Raw genomic sequence first — 22,068 nt, forward strand, 5'->3', positions numbered from 1 at the left:
TGAAAAATGTTCCAATATACTTCTGAATCTGGAAGCTGAAGGAAAACAGGAATTTGGTGAAATTACAATTACTAGAAAATGATCAAACTAATGGAGCTTCAGGTTGATAAGTTTTCGGGTCCTGATGGACCTCATCCTAGGGGCTTAAACAAGATGGCTAATGAGGAGTAGATATATTGGTATTAATTCGCCAAATTTTCTTTATTCAGAAAAAGTCCCATTAGACTGGAGAATAGCAAAGATAATCCCTCTATTCAGGAAGGGAGAGTGCCAGCAAACAGGGAAATAAGGAGGTTAAGTTGTTAAAGAAGTCATAACTAAGAATTTGCAGGGTTTTTTTTTGCAGAAAACAGACAGTATACATAAGTGAGTCTGTTTAAAATTAACAGGATGTCACAAGTGGGGATGGGTTGGGGAAGGTTCCTCACAGGTCATACTGGGCCCTCAACTTTCTACAATTTATGTAAATGACTTACATGAAGTGGGTTGAAGATATGATGGCAACATGTGCATATGACCCAAACATATGTAGGTAAAGTTGTTGTCAAGAAGTATAACATAGATGTAGGTGTGTAAGTGAATGGGAACATTTCTGGAAAATAGACTGTTATGTGGGAAAATGTGAAGTTGTTCACCTGGGTGAGAAGGATGAAAAACAGATTATTTAAGTGGAGAGCAGATGCAGACTTCTGAGGTGCAAAGAAATCTTAGAGTCTTTGTACATGCACTACAAAATATCAGTGTGCAGGTACAGCATGTCAAAGGAGGCCTAATGGGATGCTAGCCTTTATTACAAAAGGAATTGAACATAAAAGTAAAGATGTTATGTTGCAGTTATACAGGACATTGATCAGACCTCATCTCAAATATTGGATGCTGTTTTAGTTTGCTTGTTTAAGAAAGGATGTAAATGCATCAGAGATGGTTCAGAGGAGGTTTACTAGATTGATTCCTGGAATGAACAGGTTGTCTTCTAAGGGAACTTTGAACAGGATGACCTTGTTTTCATCAGAGTTTAGAAGAGCAGAGGCAAACTCAATTGAAGTTTATAAAACTCCAGTCCCTCCACCACCGATGCTCAATAGCAGTAGAGTTTGCCATCTGCAAGATGCATTGTGGAAATTCACCAAAGATCTGTTGACAGCACCTCCCAAAGCCATGACTGCTTCATTCTAGAAGTACAAGTGTAGCAGATACATGGGAATACCATCACCTGCAAGTTCCCCTCCAAGTTACTCACCGTACTAACTTGGAAATATATCATTCTTCCCTTACTGTCACTGGGCCAAAATCCTGGAATTCCCTCCCTAGTGGCATTGAGACTTAACCTGCAGCATGTGGGTTGCAGTGATTCACACAGGCAGCTCAACGCAACTTTCTCAACGGCAACTAGGGACAGGCAATAATTGCTGGCCAGCCAGCGACGCCCGTACTCCACAAGTGAATAATAGAAAAATCTCAATTGACTTTGACAGGGTGGAGATGGGAAGGAAGGATGTTTACTTTTCTGGCCTTGCAGGATAAAAATAAGGAGATCTTGGTAAAACAATATAAGGTACAAGTCTGACCACAGTAAGAATACTGTGAACAGTTTTCATCCCCTGATCTAAGGAAATATATATTGACATTAGAGGCAACACAGAAAGTGCTCACTCATTTGATCCTCGGCATGGAGGGATATTTTCATGATTAGATCATGAGTAGGTTGGGCTTGTACTCATTAGAGTGTAGAAGAATGAGACGTGGCCTGATTAGAACGTTTATGATTCTTTGGGGACTTGACTGGGTAGATGTTGACATTTTTTTCCAATAAAACTATAACATATAGGAGCAGAATGAGGCCATTCCGTCCATCAAGTTTGCTCCACTGTTTGATGATGGCTGATAATGTTTCTCAATTCCATTCTCCAGCTTCCTCCCTATAACCCTTGATCCCTTTACCAATCAAGAACTACCTGTCTCTGTCGATAGTACACTAAATGATTTGGTCTCCATAGTCTTCTGCATAGATCAGTTCCGCAGATTCACCATCATTTGGCTGAAGAAATTTTTCTCATCTCAGTTCTAAAGAGCTGTCCCTTCACTTTGAGGCGTTCCCTCAGGGCCCAATCTGTCCTCCTAATGGAAACATCTTCTCCATAACCACTCTATCCAGGCCTCTCAGTATTCTTTGAGTTTCAAAAAGATCCATCTCATCCTTCAAAACTCCATTGAGTACAAACCCAGAGTCTTTAATGTTTCCTCGTATGACAAGACCTTCATCCCCAGCACCATTCTTGGAAACCTCCTCTGGACTCCTCCAATGCCTTAGACATAGGACCCAAAACTGCTCACAATATCCAAATGCAGTCTGCCCTTATTTTCTAGCCCTTTTGAAATGAATGCTAATGTTGCATTTGCCTTCCTAACTGTCAACTGAACCTGCATATTAACCTGAAGAGAATCCTGAATTAGAACTCCGAAGTCCATTTGTGCTTCAGATTTCATAAGCCCTTCCCCATTTAGAAAATAGTCTACGCTGCAATTATTCCTACTGAAATGCATAACCTCACACTTTCCCACATTGTATTTCATCTGTCACTTCTTTGCCCACTTTCCCAGCCTGTCCAAGTCCTTCTGTAGCTTCCCAATTCCTCAATATTACCTGACCCTCCACCCACCATGTGTGCCATCTGCAAACTTATCAACAATGCCCTGAGTTCCTTCGTCCAGATCATTGATGTCTAACATGAATAGTTATGGTCCCAACACTGACCCCTGCAGAACTCCACTAGTCACTGGCTGCAATCCTCTCCCTGATGTATCACAGTTTTTAAAGCTCAGAATCCAGCTCATCAACTCTAAGCTTGTGTTCCTCAAGCTTCTTACCGCAGATGTGGTCACTATGAACTACAATGGGATCCACCAGTTCATGCAGGTACAACACATCACATTGCTCTGAATCTCTATTTTATTTGCTTAGTTCTTAATTTGATTTTTTAAAATTTCCTACTGGTCTTTTAGTTTGTAACCTGTAAATATTTCCCCTATTTACTTTCAATCTGAATTGTAGGAAAGTCTAGAACCAGAAGACATATCTCAGAACAAGAGCTATCCCATTTAAGTCAGAAGAGGAGGAATTTCTTCTCTGAGGGTAAAGAATCTGTGGAATTCTTTGCCACAGAGGCTGTAGAGGCTATTTCAAGAATCAGGGATTATATAGAAAGGAAGGAAGGTGCAGATGAGGATTATCAGCCATGATCTCATTAAATGGCAGATTGGTCAGTTGGTCAAATGACCTACTACTACTTCTCTGTCTTCTAGTCTTATGGGTAAGTCCATCACTAAAGGATACTGGTTTCAAATTACGAGAAAGATGGCGGAATTTTTTGTTTCGTCTGGCGATTGTGTGACTTTGGAACTCTCTGCCTTAGAAAGTGATGAAGATGGCGCTGTTGGATGTTTTTAAAGCTCATTGGATAGATTCTTGGTTGGCATGAGCATCAAAGGTTATTCGGGACAGATGGGTATGAAGTTGGAACACAACAGATCAACCATGACTATATGAACATCAGAGTTCAAAAGGGCCGAATGGACTGCTACTCCTTGTTCACATCTCTGTGTTATTGGAGTTTATACACCAGTCAATTTGCCAACAGATTCGCTGTTGCTTTCTGACTTGTATAGATTTCTATTAAATCCTTCTTTATGACTTACTGGAATCTATTAATTTCCAATATATCACTCATGTAAGGTCAAGTGCTAATGCCTGCTCCATATGACAGTAGATGGTAGAATCTATCATGATTTAACATTGAATGGTGTGAAGTAATCCAGTCACCTCAGAAAATGTTAACGCATTTAGTTAAATGAGCATCTAAAGGAAGCCAATTTGACCCTTGAGTGAGGAAATATATTAATATTTGAATCAGTTAATATTTGAAATCAGAAACAGTCTGTCCATACTGAGCTGTGACAGTGTCAATCAGTATGTAAATAGCCAACAATGGCAAAACTGATAGTCAATACTTAAAGTTCATAAAAGACAGAGTTTCTTTTGTCATATCACACAATTGTAAAACAAAAAACTTCACTGTCGAACCACCACTTTTATGTTCCTTAATTCTAAGTAGAGAAGACCTTAACCTACAGCTGATCTCAATGTAGGTTAAGCTTCTTTCTCAAAATCTTTTCCTAAAATCTGTTCACATGTCGATTTGGAAATTCGATAAAGAATGGATAAAACATTTAACTTGCCTGCTTTGTGCTCATATCAGAATACTTATTGTGAGATCCACATAGACAGTAGTTGACATGCATTTCTGATTTTGCAGTTGATATAATAGCCCAGAGTCACAACCCTCTGGGCTGTTTACACTTTTATATTTCATCTATGTGTTTGGTTATTTATGAAATCTGGACATTAATAATGTAAGGTGTTGTGATTTATTCCAAACATAAGCACTGCTGTGGTTTTCAAATTAGTTAGGGTTTCTTACAGTTCTCATGTATTTTGTGCAGGCACCGTCATCACCTTCTTCACCTTCAGCTGATGAACCAAAATATGAGAAACGTTGGCTAGATACCTTATCGGTCCCTTTGTCGATGGCTCGAGTCTCAAGGTACAGAACTGGAACAGATCAATTAAGGTTTGTGACCCAGCGAAACAAAGATTGAACAATCTGGAACATTTCAGATAATTCTTGAATGAGTGTTTAGGTACGTTGTGGGACAGAGTCCTTTGCAAAGATGCAAAAGCATTTTATGTTTGATGCAGTGTATAAATTTACCAGAAGAGACGGTTTGCATTGGATTAATCATGTTTATGTTCACAGAGATATGAGGATGTGCAAAGTGAAGCTAAATACCTCCATATCTCATCAGCTCTGGCAAACAGCCGCACCAAATATGTTGGTGTACAATCAAGCAGTCATTCATTGCTTTCTCTTTTTGAACAAGGTGAATTCAGTTTTAGTAGGCATGCAAAGTTGGGTCCAATTACAAAACTATTTTTCAGATATTTAATGTTAACAAATCTGCTGAAAGTTGGTCACAATAGGTCAGGCCACAAAATGACGGGAAGGTTCAGCTGTGTGATGTAAGATTTAGTATGCTTTTTCATCTGAGATTCAATTGTCTTTAACTTGTTCTGTCTTTTCTGGTCGCAAGTTTGACTTTTAGGCTGCAAATTTTCCCACCTCTGGCAGTGGTGAAAGAGGTGGGAAGATGGGACAGAAATGAGTGATTTTGACTTGGAGAGAAACTCACCCTTTTCTCACCATTTCACTTATTAGGTTATGATCAAGAAGCTCCCTCGATATTAAGTTGTAAATTAGTGGCCACTAAGAGCCTCAGTTTTCCACTTCCCTGAACATCTGCCTTCTCATTGGGCAAGAAAAGGTTGGCTGAGTATGCATGGCAACCTGACTGGCAGCTTGGAGAGATGCCTCCCATTGCCCTAGTCTAAAATTTCTATAGAAAGCCACACCTCTGCCCTTGCTTCAGACCCCTTTAACCTTGAACACCTTGTGACATACCTCCCCTACGACAAGAAGATAACTGTAACTTACCATCTCACCACTGAACACCACCCCTCTTCTCCCCACCAAAACACTGAGGCATAGACCTGGACTGGTGAACTTAGGGAGCCAAAAGTTTCCAGCCTCTGATTGACAGGCATCTTCCAGTTCTCCAGATTGCCCATTTCAAGGTGATTCACCAAGAAACTCACCCATTTTCAGCTGTCTGTTCTTAGTGAGCTGATTGGCAGGTGATTAAATGGGTTCTCTTATAGTGGGGTGGCATGTTAGTTGCTACCTGACATACTCAACCCCAACACTTAACCACAAAAATGGCATTTAGTTGCTATTAGTGAGGCTCTGACTCCCTTGGGAAACAAAATGGCTGACCTCCTCCTATTTTTGATGTTCAAACATAATCTGACATCATGACTTTGGATGATATTTCCAAGAGGCAGCCTATAGGTGACAAATAGGCGAGGATCAAAGATTGAATCTTAGGGAATGCTCTCATGTCATACTTGAAGGTGCCTTGAAATATTTTAAAATCAGTCTTTTTTTTTCTGAGGACTACAGCATCTGTTTTTATGCCTTAACTGCAGTAATGTCAGACTAAAGAGCAGGGGAAGTGGAGATTCATAAGGAAGTTATGATAAAGTGATGGCTCATGCTGTAATTTGACCTGCAGGTGATTCCAGGATAAGCACAGCATTGCAGATGATTGTTATAGCTGTCAATTTTTATGGTTCAGGCTCATTCCAGACTGCCACAGGAGACCCTGCAACTTCCAGTCAGTTCGTAGTGCACAGATGTTTCAAACAGGTGACAGATGCATTGTTTTGCCAGAAATAGCAACTTTGCCACTTTCCCCACGGATAATCAAATAGAAAAAACTTGCGTTTATGCCTGAGCACTTGTGTCCTCAGGAGTGCTCACAACCAGTGAAGATTTGTCAATGTGTAGACAAGTTGCGTGTTATCACCATACTGCGTTCCCCAAAGTCCTGAACAATATTGATTGCATTTATGTAACCCTCTGTGCTCTGTGCACGATCCCTTTTCATGAAATGAATACGTTGTCTTGAAAGCATGGTGGAGGTAGTTTCAGTTGAAGTTTTTTTATAGGATTTAGATGGTTGTTTGAAAAGGAACAATGTGCGGGGTTACAAAGAGAAGCTCAGAGAATGCATGAAGTAAAATACCCAGATGGAGACCTGGTGTGACCCGTTAGCCGAGATTTTCCATTTTGGAACTGGTGACAGGCATCGTAGGTGGCATCACATCTGCCAATACAAAGGACAAGTTATCTTGCATGATTATTGTTTTTCAACTCATCTTTACAAGCAAGATATTGTGTGAGTCACTTGGTGAATCATGTAGTGAGGGAGCAGGAAAATCTTGTCCTTGGCAGATTGTAAGCTGTAGTGTACATTAAAGGCCATATGGATATTACTTTATTCACTGAAAGCTCGGAGAATCCACACAGCCTGCGGTGGTCACCACCCCATCAACTTCAAAGAAATGCCTCCTAAGAAGCAGAAACTTACCTCTCAATTCAGTGGCACTTTGTTGCAAATGCTAATGGATGGAGTCAAGGACAAAAGAGCAGTCCTCTTCTCTGGGATGGCACCACAAAGCTACCCTTTCAAACCCGTCTGACCTGGGCTGAAATGACAGCGTGGGTCAGTGTCCCAAGCAAATGGACATGGCTGCAGTTCCACAAGAAAATAAATTAACTCTTATCCTCACAAGGGTTTGTGGCACCCTCTCTTTTTTTTTCGTTAGTTCATGCTATATCTTCTCCTCTGGCACCACGTTCAGCCCCCTTTGGCATCTGAGATTGTTGAGGGTGCAGCACACCAGTTAAGACAGAACACTCTGTCTGGGGTATACTGATGGCACCATCTGTCTATTCCACAGTGAGTCTGGTCCAAGATGAGCAGCACTATGTCTCTCCTCAGCATTAGTCTGAGGGTTTCATAAAAGTGGCATCATTCAGGTGCAGAGTGATGTGCCTAGCTGAGAGCCTTTGAAAATGGTTGGCACCTGTGACAGATCCAGGGTATCATGTGCAGACCTGTGTTAGCCGTTTTTTTGTCACAAATCCTTTGAACGTTAACCAAGTGGAATCCTTTTCTGTTGATGAATATTGCTGGTTGATGATAGGGTGCTCTGATTGCTGTGTGGCTACGATCAATTCCAACCTAAACCTGCAAAAATGCAACAATGACAGTAAATTCTAATGCCCTCGCTGGTCAACTCTGTGTCAAGGAGAAACTAAATCAATTGATGGGCTTTCACAAAGAGAGCATCATTGTCTTTCCAGATGCACATATGAGTTGGGGACTGCAAAATGTCTCAGAAATCCCAAGTAGCTCCCTGAACTGATCCATTTGCAAAGAAATGAAGGTCAGCTGTTATCTTTAGGACTAATGGGACATGATTGCCACCTAGTCCATATGACCTCAAGTCCACTTCCAGCAGCTGACATTGGAATCGCTTGATGTTTTCGGACAGTATGTGAAAGTTCACAGTCCTATTAAGGGTACATTTTACCTTTGACATCCTTCCCATATATCTCTAGGTTATCACACCAGGTCTAGTCCCCAAACAGCACGTGTTGTCTGTAATCCTGCATTGCTGTGAGACAAGAGAGTTTGGAAGCATCTACAATTGCTGAAAAAGGTGAATTCAAATCTTCTGGCAATATCCCTGGCCATGCACAATCGTCATCCTGAGCTCATTTAATATGAAATCAGACCCATAATTGGATGACCTGGTTCAACTTGTTGAGACACACCTTAGGGACAAGAGAGAGTTGAACCCAATCATGGCCCAGAGGTAGATACTGTTCCTCAACAGCCCATGGATGGTATAAGCTAGCTCTTTTGCTAAACCAGTTAAATCAAATGATATCAAAGAAGGCAAATCAGACCAAACTAAACCAGGTTAAATGGTGCCAGTCCCTTAAAGGGACACTGAGATAGAAATCAAAGATTTACATTTCAATTTTAAAAATTCATATTAAAATATTGTTGTGAAAATTAATAATGCACTCCAGAAATTATTTCTGTATTAACCGGTTCAGGCACTCCTCCAATACAGGTGGGACTTGAACCTGGGCCTTCTGACCCGGTAGCAAAGGCACTACACTGTGCCACAAAATCCGTTAGAATAAAGGATGGTATAGATTCTTTTGAATCAAGCCAGAAATATCATTGCATACTTCTGGAGCTTGAACCTGGACCTCCTGGCTCAGAGTTAGGGACATTGTCACTGCACCACAGAGCCCTAATGAGGATGATAGATGCTGTGTTAATGTGCTGCTTAAGTAGGAATTGAAGGCAGATGGTTCACAGTCAGTTATTGCTGGACTTTTGCGAATCGGCTGACCTCACATTCCAGAGATGAACTCAACCTCCTTTCAGCAAAATTCTATTTATTCTGCCCACTTTGAGTGCTCATTTGTCAAAGTATTGGCATTATACAATTAGGTTTAGATTGAAATAGTAAGCTTTAGAATTGACATTCACTGAAGTGAGTTTTGAACTCCCACTTTTAAGTCATGATTTGCCCAATCATTCTTCATCCTTCCCTGGACCCCCAGACTTTTTAGTTGATCCTCCTGATGTTGCAATCAAGGTCCCCATTTTAACCTGGTGACTCTAAATATATTTGACCTGCTGACTTACTGGCTCATACCCTGCCCAGATTGAGGCCTGGGTAACTTGTCTTAATCCCAGTTTTGAGACTATCCATTCCCCTTCCCTATGTTAACACACTTAACACAAGAGTCTTTTCCAAGTAAGGGTCTGTTTCCATGCTGTATGACTCTATGACTCTATGAGTATTTGCATCAGCCATCAATGTTGGTAAGGCTTCTGTTAATAACCAAGTTTGATGTAAATAGAGGGCTGAATGGACAACCAAGTAAAGATCCAATAGAACGATATTTCTGACCTAAGGGTTCTCGAGGACGCGAGATTTTAATAGAAGCAAGATGACAGAGGTATAAATCCAAGTTCAGCCCCAACATTGTGTGTACTTTATTTTATGATTCATGTACTCAGAAAATTATATGTTAAGTAGTATGCCTTCAAGTAGGTAAAGTGCAGTTTTTATCCTATGCTGAAAATCTGCGACATTTCCACTGTCAATACAATGGTAAGTCTGGATGCTTCTCAGGCGAATGATTTATAACTTTTCATGTTAAGGAAGTCCATTAAGTAGTTGTTATCATATAACCATTTGTGTCTGTTACCCAAAATAAAATCAAAATATTTCTGTTCATCACCTTAGATCAGATCTTTGATTTCCTCCCTGAGGTGTTCATATTTGATTTTCTTTTAAGTCCATGCTTCTTCCAACATTCCATTGTTGACCTTATAATGAATTGTGATGTCAACTGTGGCCACAACCAAATCTTCTTTGAATATAATATTTTGTGATCAGTCTTAGCTCCACATTGGATTGTCTACCAAATTTAGAAATCAATACCTGTAACATGCCTGATTTTGTTGTCATGTTCAATCCTCGCATTCTTTATAAACTGACAAATTCTGGAGACATGCACGGGGGTCTGTACTATCACCTTACATCTGCATAAGATCTAACAGTGTTAGGCCTTCCCCTTGTTGGAATTGATGCAGTCGGGTATAAGTTGCAATGTGATAGCAGGCTATTAATTAGTCAGGAAGATTTGATGTTATAGGCAGAATTTAGCCACGTGCTTGATACTTTCTAATTTTCTAAATATCCAATACCTGCACCTTGACTGATGAGGTAAAGCCATTTGTAGAGTTTCCACTGTCTCCGTTCTGTATATTTCTTGCTGAACGTAGTCCATGGGTGAATGAAGATCCCCATTGTGGATTTTTTGGTGTTATCTTCTTGTAACACCCCTGCTTTATTTCTCAGAGATAAATTTCCTTGAGAATGTTTAGTTTCTGTTAATCCTTTCTGGCACTGATGTTGTTTTTGCCTCAGAGGGATGCCTGAATTACAGGCCCACAGACACCTCAAGTGCTTTGTACTTTCTAATGATGGTCAATGGTATTTGGACTTCAAGTTTGGGAATACTAAGGCTTCCACTCTTACTACTTCAGCACAGAAGGTCATTGGTAGTTTGTTGTGGGAAGTGAAGAATTTAGCATCATTCTAAATGGTTTGTTCTGGTTTAACCAATGTGTTTTGAGAGGTTTCTGATAGTATCATGTGGTGATACAATCTCAGGATAATACGTGTTTTAAAAACCTCACTTTTTTTTGCACAGGCCAAAGAGTTGTTGTCATTACTCTGGAAATCCAGTTTCTCAGCTTTTCTTCCCAATCACTTTCAGCAACTTCTGTTCAAGGTTCTATTCAGACTCCTAGACATTTCTTGGTTTTCCCTGGTGGGATGTAAGCTATATTTCATCTTTAAGTCTCCAGTTATTCTGATTTTAATAAAGAAATGTACATCAATTGAAGTGGAAACTCTTTATTGTTTGATGTTAATGAAGAGACTGTTATTGACAAGCAGTCTCCCAGATTTATGCCCCTTGCTATTTTGATTAGAAATGTTTTGCTGCCTTCAATTATAGTGATATTATTTAAGGTATAAATCTGAAATTAATGTTATAAATTTCAGGGGGAAGTTGTGTAGCGATTTCAATTGTAATTTATGTTGAACTGAATTGAACACCCTTGAGAGATCCATGGAACTACAGCTAGATCTTTCTTTTTTTGTTTCGAAATCTTGATGTTTTGAATGATTTTTTGAATGGCGATATTTCCATTGCACCCAGGAATCGTAACAAGGATCCCCCTTCAGACTTGAGTTGATTTCCACTATGTCGCTTTGACTTTTGGCTGTAATCTTTGTGAAAAGTCGAAGTGACATGGATGCTGTAGTAATGGGATGCCACTTGTCTAGGTACTTCACAAGTCTTGGTCATCGATTTTGGGAATGAAGACTGTCTGTCAGTTTTTAAAGGCATTTGGAACTGTGCTATATTTCTGTGCCGAAGAGAGAAGAGGTGGGCAAGTCAAGTGGTATATGTCTGGTGAAAGATCAGATCAGGATGTCTTCTAAAAGCCTCCCATCTGGACCTGCTCCACGACCTTTATCAATTCCTTTGGCTGACGTCACCTCTCCTTCCTTTATGGGTCTCATTCATAAATGGCTACCTGTATATCTTGTGTACTTGGCAAATGCACTGAAATTCACTTCATTCTTGGGGGTGGAAAGTTTAATCTGAAAGCCCTTCTCTAGTTCCTTAAAGATAAGAAGACAGGAAGACATAATTGGTGCTCCGATGATCAGCCTGGCAAGCTGTTTCCTTTATATAAGATTTGCCAGATCTGAAAGATATCTCATGGGCTGCCCTTCTTTTCATTGTACCATTGTTTTTTTTTCTACTCTACCTTTGCAGGTTGTTCTCTGTTTAATCAGCATAGTCCCCTTAACTGAGTTGAGAAGTGTATCTGATCATTTCTTGCTCTCTATTTCATTTACCTTGCTTATACTTTTGTTGAGTCTCTGGCCCTGATTTTAATAATAGTTTTTTTGGTTTGCTGATCTCTTCCTTTACCATAATTGTGGAGTAATTGAACAGCATGGCTACGTTTCTTTACTTAAATTAACCTCATTTTTGTCAGTTTACAAGGGAGCACAGTTTGCTTATGACAATTTGTGAAATACAATTGCAAACAGTTTTTTATGTTAATTTTGATATTTCTTGTGAATTCCTTTTCACACTGCTTTTTGTAGTCTCTTATGCAACACTTAAGTGTGTTTTATACAATTTCTATACCCTAGGATTTTTTTTTTTGCATTTTGTATGTTGTTTTATTTTGGTTTTATATTGTATCTTTGATTTTCTATGGTTATCTTTTCTTGGCAGGTAAAATCCTTGCCCTATCGGTGAATTAATTGCTCTATATCACAATTTATTTCTCTGAAAACTTCCTAAAGATCTTTTCTTGTTTTTCCGATGAACGGATTTATAATTTCTTTTGGTCAGTTTAGACTCTAGAATATTAGCTGTTTTTTTTTCCTGTTCCTCCCATGAAACACAGCATTTTATTAAATCAGGTTTTTTTTTTTCTCTTTGATGAATGTTGACGTACCATGAGGTTTTTAACCACATCTTATTTAATCTTGATATGCATATTACTGGTGCTCCACTGAATGTTTTTCTCAGTTGAAGTCATTTTGGTTACTTGAAAATGATGGCTATTTAAACCTATCTGGAAACAATGTTGCCTTTAAATGTGTTGGTTTTGTCGAGTGCCATTTCATGTTGGCGAGGTTATTGATAATTGTTGTCTTGACTTTCTGTGCAAGGCAGAGTAAACATTAAAACTGGGAAATGGACATATTGGTCTGACTGGTCCTCCATTTGTAAGTATACAAGATGAGTTAAACCATTTCATTCATCAGTCTTTTTTTTCCTTCTGGGTTTGAATCTAGAGGGCTATCTACCTCAAGGATTTTTCTCTCAGCCAGTCAAAAACAGCTGTTAATAGTTTCTGAGCTATACTCCGGACCCCAGTACTGCACTTCCTCCATTTTTTAATAATGAATTTGAATTATCCCTGACACATTTACATGCAGCATTGGACTGGCATAGCACTGTGGGATCACATAGGGGACCACTGACATCTCCAGTTCATCACGTAACACCATCTACAACAAATATAAACAGTAGCAGGGCCTCTCTATCATTTCTGCCCAGACTGAGTTCTGCACCTTGAATTTACCATTCTCTTCATTCTTGCTTGTCAATCTTGATCTCCTCCTCCTTCAGTTTGTGCAAGTATTTGGAGATGCTTTCTGTAGTGCTCCAGCAAAGCTCATCACAAGCTGGAAGAGCAGCACCTTATTTTCCATCTGGGAACTCTACAGCCTTCTGGATTTAATATTGAGTTCAACAAGTTTAGAGTTTGAGGCACCTTCTCCCATGTTGTTACTCCAACCCCCACTCAACAGGCCTTGTTATCACATGGTCTGCTATTACACACAACCCATTTTAAGCCATAATAGCCTCAATTAGTAGCTATTCATTCTCCCAGGCTGATCATTATCCATTCCTTTTTCTGTCCAACTATTCTTTCTCTTTGGGTTTTATCTCCACCTATTACTTACCTATCACTACCACCTACCCCTCCCCCATTCTTCTGCATAAAAGCAAACTCTTTCCTAGCTACCATCAATTCTGAAGGAGGGTTGCTGAACCTGAAATGTTAACTCTTGATTTCTTTCCCCACATGTTGCCAGATCTGCTGACCTTTGCCAATAATTTCTGGATTCTTTCAAGGGCTATTGAATTTTTGATCCCAGTTCTAGGAATTCCCTCATTGTGCCTCATCATTTAGCTCATTTAGCCTTTGAGATTTTCTGCTCCTATTCTTAATGCACTGCTGTTCCTGTTGCTGTGCAAATAAACTCCAATTGAGAAAAAGGTTGAAAAGAGCATTTTTCCATTTGAATCAGTCTAAAACCATTTAAGCAGTCATTTGGATCTAAGTTACAGAAACAGTGGAAAACCTAGGCATTGAAATTACTATAAACTAATTAGAATGAACCCAAAATGTTGACTGCTCCTTTCCTCCAGATGCTGCCTGGCCTGCTGTGCTCTTACAGCCTCCTGTTTGTTTACCTTGGATTCCAGCATCTGCATTTTTTTTGTCTCTAGAATGACTTGTTATTTATTTAATAGAAGTTTTGTCAGCTCATCAATTCCTTTCAATTTTTCACTTCTTCAGAGCCACTTGGATACAAAATCAAGAGATTTGCAGACGTTATTGATTTATCTGACTTCAAGGCATTACTAGGAATGTAAAAATTAAGTTACCATGGCATGAGACATTTAAAATTCTGAAGTATGACTGGATCATCTCATTCATCCACGTGATGTTGCTAATTCAGGAAACAGATGAACGCAAAGTTCATTTTGGTTGCTTATTAATGATGTTGAGATCTGGCATCTGTTCAGATTGATGGCAGCTCCCCCTGGATAGAATTATGAAGATGAAATCTGACAGGTAAGCAAGAGATACATTTGGATAATACTAATCTATTAGCTGTCACTATTTGGACATGGATGTTGGCATCCAGAACAATATCTAAATAATCTTGATTTGAGGGAAGACCTGCCTCTATTCTTCAACTGGCTTGTACTGATAAAATACCGCATGGAGTGCAGTGATGTCAATGTGACAGAATGTGACTGTTTATTATAAAGGAAATGAAACACAAAGGTGGAAATGCTTTGCCAGAATTATATAGAGCATTAATAAGTACTGTGTACAGTTTTGATCTCCTTATTTAAAAGAAGATATAAATTTTGGAGTCAGTTTGGAGAAGGCTCATTCAACTAATACATTGGATGGGGGGTGGAGGGTGTGGGGGGCTGATTATCTTATGAGAAAAATTTGGACCGACTTGATCTGTATCCATTGGGATTTGGGAGTATTGGAGGTGATCTTATTGAAACATACAAGATTCTGAGGATCCTGGAAAAGGTGAATGCTAAAAAAATGTTTTCATGTTTGGGAGAGAATATAATAAGGGGATGCTATTTAGAAATTAAGGGGCCTTCTGTTTATGCTGGAGGTGAGGACAATTTTTGTCCTTTCACAGAGAAGTGAATCTTTGGAACCCTCTTCCTCAGGGAGCAGTGGAGGCAGGATCATTGAATTTAAGGAAGAGATTATTGGATTCTTGTTTAACCTTTGATTCCCTTGTTATCTGGAGGAATGGAAATGTGGGGTTGAGGCCAAAAGCAGATCAATGATCTCATTGAATGCCAAACTACATTAAAGGGACTAAATGGCCTATTTCTGCTTCGTATGGATGTTCATGAGTGGGAAGTTTGTTTTATTACAGCAAAAACTGTAGTGGATACTTAGACCTTGATTGTGTCTCATCTCAATGTGACTCTTGCGCTCTGCCTTTTTTGGATACTCAGTGAGGGGCATAGGTTGATATGACCTGGAATTAAGTTATCTTATGTCATAACTGGTCATTAAGCTGTCAGTTGACATTAAATTCTCATAGGAGCTATAACAGTCAATGGAGTGGGTGAGGTTAATGTTAAGAAAGGGGTGGAGGCAGAAGGGTATAAAATTTAATGAGCCAACTGGGATAATATCCCAGAAAATCTTGGCCAGGCTTCAACAAAGTCCATCAGAGCACCTGACAACCCTTCTGCATTTACTGTGCCCAAGGATCACGGACCTGACTTTATCCTGTACCTGTGCCCCATCTCTTCCCCCACTACCACCATATGAGGTTGTTTCCCTGAAAGCAGGAGCTGTGAACTACAACATTTCCTGACTTGTGACCCTGTATTTAGTCAAGATCAAGGATTAACCATTGGGAGAGCTAAAACAGAGGGTAAATGGAGGTTAAGCAAAAGGATTGTTGAAGGGAGAGTTCGAAGCTGATTGAAATCACAGAGAATGGGGAATTGTTTTGTGCAAAGGCAGAGAGGATGGATGTTACAATCAATGAAATATTCAGATGGTCAGGTTTGATAGAACATGAGAATCTTGAAGTCAAGGTGAAAGGAGTGGGATAGGAAGAGGTGACCCATGTTTTAAATATGCACCCATTTTTTTAAAAGATAAGTGAAAAATAGTCTATGTAGCGTGAGAAAATGAATCAATTTGAAGGGAGTAAAACTGCAAGGGAGCAGAGCCAGAGTTGGTGTTTAAGAAAAGCAGAGTTAAGGAATGAAATAAGGCAAGTGGAAATGGAGGAGAAGAGGAATACCAAAAGAGAGCTTGTAGATTTGCTGACAATGAACAGTACTGTACAGGCAAGCACCATTATTGCCCACTGCTTTTTCAGCTGCTTATTCCTCTTTACATCCCTTCCATTGTGGATTAAAGGGTTAATAAACCTTCAAAAATAACGACAAAGTATGTGCAAAATGAATTATTCCATCGTGACATCAGATCACATGGAACTGAAATTTCAATCTGTAGGATTCCACAAAGGAAGGAGCTCAATATGAGGTTCAATTAATTTTAAGTCCTGGATCTCATTTAAATGACCCATAGTGGGCTCCTGCCCAAAACTGATAAATAATATTTAGCCAGTGGGTGAGTGAAGAAATCAGGTCAGGAGACCCGAGATCATAGGGATGGAAGGAATGTGCCTAGCATGACCCAGGGAGCAGATTTCAGAAGGATTCCAGACTAGAGAGAGAGGTCATGTAATCATTGTGTAATTCCAAAGCATACCCAGGCTGCACATGAACGCAAAATAAAGTACACTCTCCTGGCTGTTTCAAAGGCTCCCACCAAGGTTGAGTTGTCATAGCTCCCCTACTGTCAAAGCAGATCTCTAACCCATATGTAGAAAGTAGTTTTGCGGTGCCTGTTACCTGCTAGGTCCATGACTTTTCAATATAATGTAATCCTCCTCCTGCTAGCCAGGAGGAGGCAGTCCTCCTGTACTTGTTTTCAAGCAAATTGTTATGGTAAGGAGCTAAAAAGCATTGAGAATTCCTGTCACCATGCCATTGTGAGCTGCACCATTCCTACTTAGCTGGTCGCTGCGTTGGGTAAGTATGGCAGGAGGATATAATGCAAGTCAACAGTTTGCAGTGGAATTTAACTGTGCTGGCAGATTTCTTGATGGATTATAGTGTTTAGTAATTCTGCTAGAATTTGTGGAGTTTGTTTCCGTTGAGTTTCTCTTGATATTTAATTGTGCATTTCATAAAATACATTAACTCAAAACTATATTGGTCAATACTTTACTATTTTCATATCGCAGAAGCTGAGGTATCATTAGTGAGGGGAGCTATCTTCCAAGTATTGTGCAAACTAAAATCATAAAGCAGTTCTTAATGAATATTTTTGCAAAATTCCACTCATCTTGCACAAAATTATATTGCCACAGAATGCATAAATTGATCATTTTTTACAAGACAACATTATCTACATTTTTGAGACCTATCAATTATTGAAATTAGCTATATTAAATAATATATCAGACGTCTTACAGAGGCACTTTAGTCAGATCTACACATTCAAACAGGGACGTAATTTTCACTCATTGAACACCTTAATCATGGCCTCCAGTCATACCAGTAATAGACTATAAAGTGTGAAAAGAACGATTTTAAAAGACTCCATAGTGTGCAATGTCTATGGAGAGGACATTGATCATAGAGTAAATACAGATTTGCATGCCTGTACTATCAATAGTATTTATAAATTTTTGTTGTGTTGTGACTAATCTAAGATTCGTTTGTTTTTAACTGCACCTTAATATTTTAAAGCACAATCACTATTTTATGTTGTATCAAACTCATAGCTTGAGGCAGTGATTCTAAATGGAAATAACTTGCAAAATAAATATTGCATCATCTAACTTCAAAGCACTATTTCTTTTTCCATATGGCTAGCTCGAGTCTTTGCTATTAGTTTTCTGCACCTTACTGTGCAGTGATTCATGCACTCTCAGATGGTGTTACAAGGTACTGTACTTGCCGCGTTCTACCCATCAATGGGAGCTTTGCATCTGTCATTGTGCAGTTGGGCACCGCTATTGTTTCCAATCTGTCACTGTAGAACAATCCACATCTCCCAACTGTTCTTATTCCTACGTGTCACTTCAGTTGAGACACATATAATCTCAGTCAAACTGGTTCTAGAGGCTAAAACATATATAAACATCAGTCAAACATGTATGTGAAAATGCAGAATGCTAAATGAAAATGGGAAACTTCAAACAGGCATGGTGCAACCAAAAATCCTCAACAAAATGAGTCACGAAATAAATTCTGGTTATTATTTTTAGGAATTGTCTAAAAACAAGAATTGTGCCTGTGGAACTGTGCATGTGAAAAAAAATGGAGTCAAATATGCTAAGGAGAATTATAGACTAGTTAACCTGACACTGGCAGTTGCGAAAATTCTGTATAGCACTAGGCACTGTTGTGTAAAAGGCGTTAAGTTTATTTGGAAACTTATTCACATTAGAAGTGAATGATACCCATAGTCCAAACAATTCATGAAAAGGTCAACTCTCGAAAACATTGTTATAACTGTTGGAAATCATATGCTTATCCGGTTCCTTTCCTGAAATTCTGAATCTGTCTCAGAATACGAAGAAGCTCAGAAGAAAATATCATTCAGTGAAGTGAGTCTGTTCCTGGAGGAGAATGAAATGATACCTCAACATACCAGAAGCATTCTGTAAGAATACACAAATTGGAATGAGACAAGTCTACTTGGCCTGTCAGATCAATTCCTTTCACATTCCAAACGTTGATTTTTAATTTAATGTTAACAATATTTAAGACATTAAAATAACAAACAAATGAACATTAGGTTTGCAGTGAAACAAGGTGTGTGCCATTAGCTCTCTTGCTGAAGAAAGAGTGAAAAATAGGAGATTCTTGTTGAATTTCAGGATCATAGTTTATCCAGTGAGGATATGTCTCCAGCTGATAATTATTAGTCAGCAATGAAACTAGTGCATAAACTGTTATGAAGCAATATTTTGTAATTAATATTATTTTTCTGGATCAACCTTACGATCTTCAGCTGGTCAATTCATTTAATGTGATGTCAAGATAGAGCTGAAGGCTTCTGGAATAGCATGAATCCAAGAATAGTACTGGAAATTTGTGTTCCAAATCTACCCATACACCTATCCAAACTGTCACAGTACATTTTCCCATCAGTGTGAAAATTGACCAGGTACTTGGCAAAAAGAAAGAACATATGTGACCTGGCCAATTACTGGCCCCTCTGTCTACTCTTGAACTTCTGCAGAGTGATAGGTATTATTGACAATGCTATTAGCAGCACTTACTTGGCCAGCTCAATTTGGATTCAGCTAGGGGCACTCAGCTTTTGGCCTCATTACAGCCTTTGTTTAAATGTGGAGAAAAGAGAAAAGCAATGAGGAGAGGTGAGAATGACTGCCCTTGATATCAAAGTAGCATTTGACTGAGTGTAGCATCATGGAGCTCCAACAAAACTGAAGCTAAAGGGAATCCGAAGGTAAGTATGCCACTGATTCGATTCACGACTCCTCCGATATCAAAGCAGTTTCCATCCAAAAGCAGCAAAACACAGCATTCAGGCTTGAGCTGACAATTTTCAGGTAATATTTTCTTCTCACAAATGCAAGACAATAGCAATTTCCAGCAAGAGAGAATCTAACCATCTCCCCTTGATATTCAACAGTGTTACCATTACTGAATCTCTCACTATCAACATTCTTGGGTTACCATTAGCAAGAAACTGTCATATAAATAATACAAGAAGCTGAAAGTTATGCAGTAAATAACTTGCCACCGAATTCCCACAGCCTGTCTAACATTGACAAGGCATTAGTCAGGAGTGTAATGGAATTTTCTCCTCTTGCCTAGATAAGCACAGTTCTGACAGCACTCAAAATGCTTGATACCTTCCAGGACAAAGCAATCTGCTTGATTGGCACTCCATGCACTACCTGAAATATTCACTCCCTCCACCATCAATAAAGCACAGTGCATACCGTCTTAATATGCACTTCAGTAACCCACAAGGCTCCTTTACCAGTACCTTCAAAACCTGTGATACCTACCACCTAGAAGGGTGAAGGCAGCAGATGTAGGGGGAAAAACCACAACTTGTAAGTTCTTCTCCAAGTCACACACAATCCTGAGTTGGAACTACATCACTGATCCTTTATTATCACAGAGTCAAAGTCCTGGAGCTCCCTCTCTATTAGTATTGTGGGGCATCTACACCCCAAGTGTAGTGATTGCAATGAGGTCAGCCAGGTGAACCTGAGTTCCCTGAATGGGGCTGGTAGTCTTGTCCAATCAGGCAGCCCTGGCTGACAGATAAGAACAGGAGGTCAGACATCCAGTTCAATCTGAGGGCTGGCTCTGACGAAGCTGGATCAGTGTCAAAGACTCACCACGTATAAATAAAAGGTGACTTGATAATAGGATATCGTCCTCTGTAGCGTTGTTATTTCATCTAGGACTGCAGTAACCCAAGACAGCAGCTCATCTCCTGCTTCACAAGAGAAATTAGAGCTAGGCAATAAATTCTGACTAGCCAGTGTTACCCACATCCTGGGAACAAATGAAAAAATATCTGGACTGGTTAAAATTCTGTCAGGTGGAAATAGAATGTGGAGCTGAAGAAGCCATAATAAAATGTATTAACTTCAGTTAATCTTTTCACAGTATTGTCAAAAGTGGACCTACAGTACATAATTTTATCTCAATCTTAGATATAAGATCCAGAACAGGGACGTTGATTTTTTGGTCATAATAGACTATGTCAAGTAATTGCCAACAACATTTGTAAAACTTTCATGGGTATCGAAAGTGATGTAGTTTGCTCTTAAAAATGACCTTCATATCATGTTTGAAACAGTAGTTGCAGGGGATCCAATAATCTAGGCAGACATTTCTGCACGTACTGACATGAATCCTGGGTGGTGTTGCTTCTCTGGAATTTGGATGTCACTGAAAATTTACAGAACTTTGAGGGGAAAGGGGAACAAACTTAAGTTGAGGGAATCAATGACCTGGAAATATAAGGAAAGTGTTCTTTAGTCCATGTTTCATGAGTTAAGGAGGAAATTAAAACACAAGGCCTCAAAAGGAGCAATCTCTGGATCACACTCAGTACCACACACTTGTGAATATAGGAAATGTAGGATAAAACACATTGATGTGGCTGGAACAATGGTAATAGGAGAAGATATTCAGATATTGAGAGCCATAGAGATGTACAGCATGGAAACAGACCCTTCAGTCCAACTCGTCCATGCCGACCAGATATCCTAGATAAATCTAGTTTCCTTTGCCAGCATTTGGCCCATATCCCTCTAAATTCTTCCTATTCATATACCCATTCAGATGCCTTTTAAATATTGTAATTTTACCAGCCTCCACCACTTCCTCTGGCAGCACCTCCATACACGCACCACCCTCTGTGTGAAAAAGTTGCCCTTTAGGTCCCTTCTAAATCTTTCTCCACTCACCTTAAACCTGTGGCCTCTAGCTTTGGACTACACCACCCCAGGGAAAAGACCTTGCCTATTTACCCTATCCATGCCCCTCATGATTTTGTAAACCCCTATAAGGTCACGCCTCAACCTCCGACACTCCAGGGAAAATAGCCCCAGCCTATTCAGCCTCTTCCTGTAGCTCAAACCCTCCAACCCTGGCAACATCCTTGTAAATCTTTTCTGAATCCTTTCAAGTTTCACAACATCCTTCCTATAGCAGGAAGACCAGAATTTCACACAGTATTCCAAAAGTGGCCTAACCAATGTCCTGTATAGCCATAACATGACCTCCCAACTCCTATGCTCAATGCAATGATCAATAAAGGCAATCATACCAAATGCTTTCTTCACTATCCTGTCTACCTATAACTCCACTTTCAAGGAAGTATGAACCTGCACTCCAAGGTCTCTTGGTTCAGCAACCTCCCTCGGAGAGGAGGGACCTGCTTAAGCTGAGCAAGTTGGACCTCAGCAGAGCCAGGACCGATGTCCTCACTGGAAGTTTTGTGGGAGAGAGTTTAAGCTAATTTGACAAGGGGACTGGCACA

The 22,068-nt window shown here is 39.6% G+C and overlaps 1 protein-coding gene across 1 annotated transcript in view; it reads left to right on the plus strand.

The window, feature by feature from the left end:
- The window catches only part of sntg2 (syntrophin, gamma 2), a 219,256-nt gene that overhangs the window by 100,323 nt on the left and 96,865 nt on the right, over positions 1-22,068 (plus strand). Inside the window, exon 9 of the mRNA XM_048597103.1 lies at positions 4,501-4,628. Within this exon, the coding sequence (XP_048453060.1) occupies positions 4,501-4,628 (128 nt within the window). The remainder of the gene's footprint in view (positions 1-4,500; positions 4,629-22,068) is intronic.

Source organism: Rhincodon typus, chromosome 5 (genome assembly GCF_021869965.1).
Source record: "Rhincodon typus isolate 14 chromosome 5, sRhiTyp1.1, whole genome shotgun sequence".
Classification (NCBI taxonomy): domain Eukaryota; kingdom Metazoa; phylum Chordata; class Chondrichthyes; order Orectolobiformes; family Rhincodontidae; genus Rhincodon; species Rhincodon typus.